The sequence below is a fragment of the Nicotiana tomentosiformis genome, chromosome 4, assembly GCF_000390325.3.
Source record: "Nicotiana tomentosiformis chromosome 4, ASM39032v3, whole genome shotgun sequence".
NCBI lineage: Eukaryota > Viridiplantae > Streptophyta > Magnoliopsida > Solanales > Solanaceae > Nicotiana > Nicotiana tomentosiformis.
The window spans coordinates 24,885,961-24,888,195 of NC_090815.1; the positions used below are offsets into that span (position 1 = coordinate 24,885,961).

Consider the following 2,235-nt stretch of genomic DNA (forward strand, 5'->3'; position numbering starts at 1 on the left):
GTGCAATTTACTTCATATGAGTTGTGAACTGATTTTCATAATGTAAGAGCGCAGGGATAGCTCCGAATCGCCTAAACGTTTATGGGCATATCAGAAATGATATATTGAACCATAGTAATTGCTTCGCAATGACCGTTTCTCATTTGTTTTTGGCATTTTAGAGCCATAACATAGGAATTTAGGTTGATTTCAAATTTTTCGTGTGCTAATGTTCATGCAATCTTTATGAAATCGGTACGAATCCCCTAAAATTTTTGTAGGCCCACTAGAAACAACCTAATATGTTTTTTTCTTTTTGATGAAATATTGAGAATGCAAACCGCTAATTGATTACCAAACGGAATTGCGAAGGAAAATTATTGTATAAGTAGTATATGGTTCAGAAGATACGAACTCTTCACGCTTCTTTAAGCTACGACAACAAATTATCCAGTTATCTAGTTAAAGATCAACTGTAACCAAAGGAAAAGCTAAGAAAATTGCAAGGGCCGTTGAATAAGAAAAATCGTGTTCAATTTATTTATTTATTTTGGCCAAATTCGAAGTGCAGTTTACCATATACTGAGTTGGGAACTCATTTTCACAATGTAAGAACGCAGGGATTAAGCCATGATTTGAAACTTATGAGTTTGGAATTTTAGTCATCTTAAGTTATTAGACTCTAAATTAATAATATGTACGTATTCAATAAAGTTTTTAAGAGCAATATAGAGTTTGGACCACAATTACTGGACTCGGTCGATCATCTCCTCCAGATTATAGCTCTGTCCCTGGTAAGAAGTTTTTGAAGGTGTAAATTTCTGCAAATTGAATTGTAGATGGTGCATATATTGAAGTTTCTGGATATATTGAAGTTTCTGGATAGAGCTTTACAGATTATTATTGCATGAGTATGGGGTTGATTACAGATTATTATTGATCCAAGACCGTACACCAACCTAACTAGTAAAAAGGATAGATCATATATAAGATCACATACACTTACAACACGCTCACTCTTATCATAGAGAGAGATTTTATTAGAACATCTGAAAAGACAAACACAACAACATGCAGAATAGAAAGGCTAGAGATCTATCCAATTAATTTGGACGAATGTCGAAGCCCTTAACAATGATGCCAGATTTCGAAGTGGCGTTATTGATTTCCATCAACCTCATTTCGACTTCACCATCCTCTCCTAAGTTGTTGAAAAACTCACCAAGCTTGATTTCTAACCAGCCATCACTTCGAAGATGTGGAAACCGGCCAAGTTCTCCTGGTAATTCCTTTTTCTTCGAGATGAAAACAGTGGTACCCTCAATGCCTGCGTCCTTTGCCACCTCCTTCACAAATCTTAGCGATGCAATGGATCGTTCAAGTCCACGAGGGTTATCTGTTAACTTGAACACTAAATATACTGCATAACTAGTCGTTTGAATAAGATTTTTTGTCTCTATCTTTCCATAAATGTCAAGCCAATTTACGCTACGAAGCTCCGCCACTTCAATACTGTACAAAATGTTGAGATGCAAGTAATTAAAATATATATTTCTCTTTTTAATGAAATTTAGAGAGAGATAGAGAGACAAACTTAGGATCAACAGTTTTCCATATCCAGAACTGAGGATTGTTCACCCATGTAATTGTAAGGTCTCTTGCCGCTATCCACTGGCCTTGCTGATTTAATACAATATGTAAAACAATATATTAGGGTTCCTTAACATTTGATGAGTTGTTAAACACAAGAAGAATAAGAATATATCAACGAGAAGAATAACTTACCATCTTTCTTTTATTGCTATGTATGATATGATGCTCTTTATAACTTTTTAGTTGGCTCCACTCCCTTTTGCTTCGTCCTCATATTTATAGAGCATTATTGTACTCCAAAATTTGTCACCATATATAGTACTACTATAGTAGGTAGGTTTATCTAGAATAAATGTTTTTTTTTAAACTTAGAATGTTAAAAACGTGTCTATTGGCAAAACCCTTAAGGCTGTCTTTTTAGGAACAGACAAGTTACTCCAAAAATTTGTCACAATAGAGTGATAACATAAGTGTTTTTTTTTATTGGAGAAAACGTGTCTATTGACAATCCATTATAAGAAGCAGCAGAGTAGGTTTGCACATTTTTGGACCATTTGGACCATTCATGAAGAAAACATGACTGTTTTTAAACCTCTTCTTTCACGAGTCACGAGAGCAGTAGAGCTCTGGTAAATTTCAAATTTGTGTTTGTATTATAGGAAA

At 34.5% G+C, this 2,235-nt stretch overlaps 1 protein-coding gene across 1 annotated transcript; it reads right to left on the bottom strand.

The window, feature by feature from the left end:
* Positions 1–939: 939 nt before the first annotated feature.
* On the bottom strand, positions 940–1,850 carry LOC104091902 (F-box protein PP2-B11-like). Its single transcript, XM_070199672.1, has 3 exons — positions 1,765–1,850; positions 1,574–1,659; positions 940–1,491 (listed from the first exon to the last, which is right to left on the bottom strand). Exons 1-3 carry the CDS (start codon positions 1,765–1,767, stop codon positions 1,083–1,085), a joined length of 498 nt encoding a protein of 165 aa, XP_070055773.1. The 5' UTR covers positions 1,768–1,850; the 3' UTR covers positions 940–1,082.
* Positions 1,851–2,235: the final 385 nt, after the last annotated feature.

Bases quoted from the DNA above. Each gene is read 5' to 3' on its own strand.
- LOC104091902 (XM_070199672.1), bottom strand. The intron at 1,492-1,573 runs GTTTGTCTCTCT...CATTTTGTACAG, and splicing joins TGGAAAACTGTTGATCCTAA to TATTGAAGTGGCGGAGCTTC.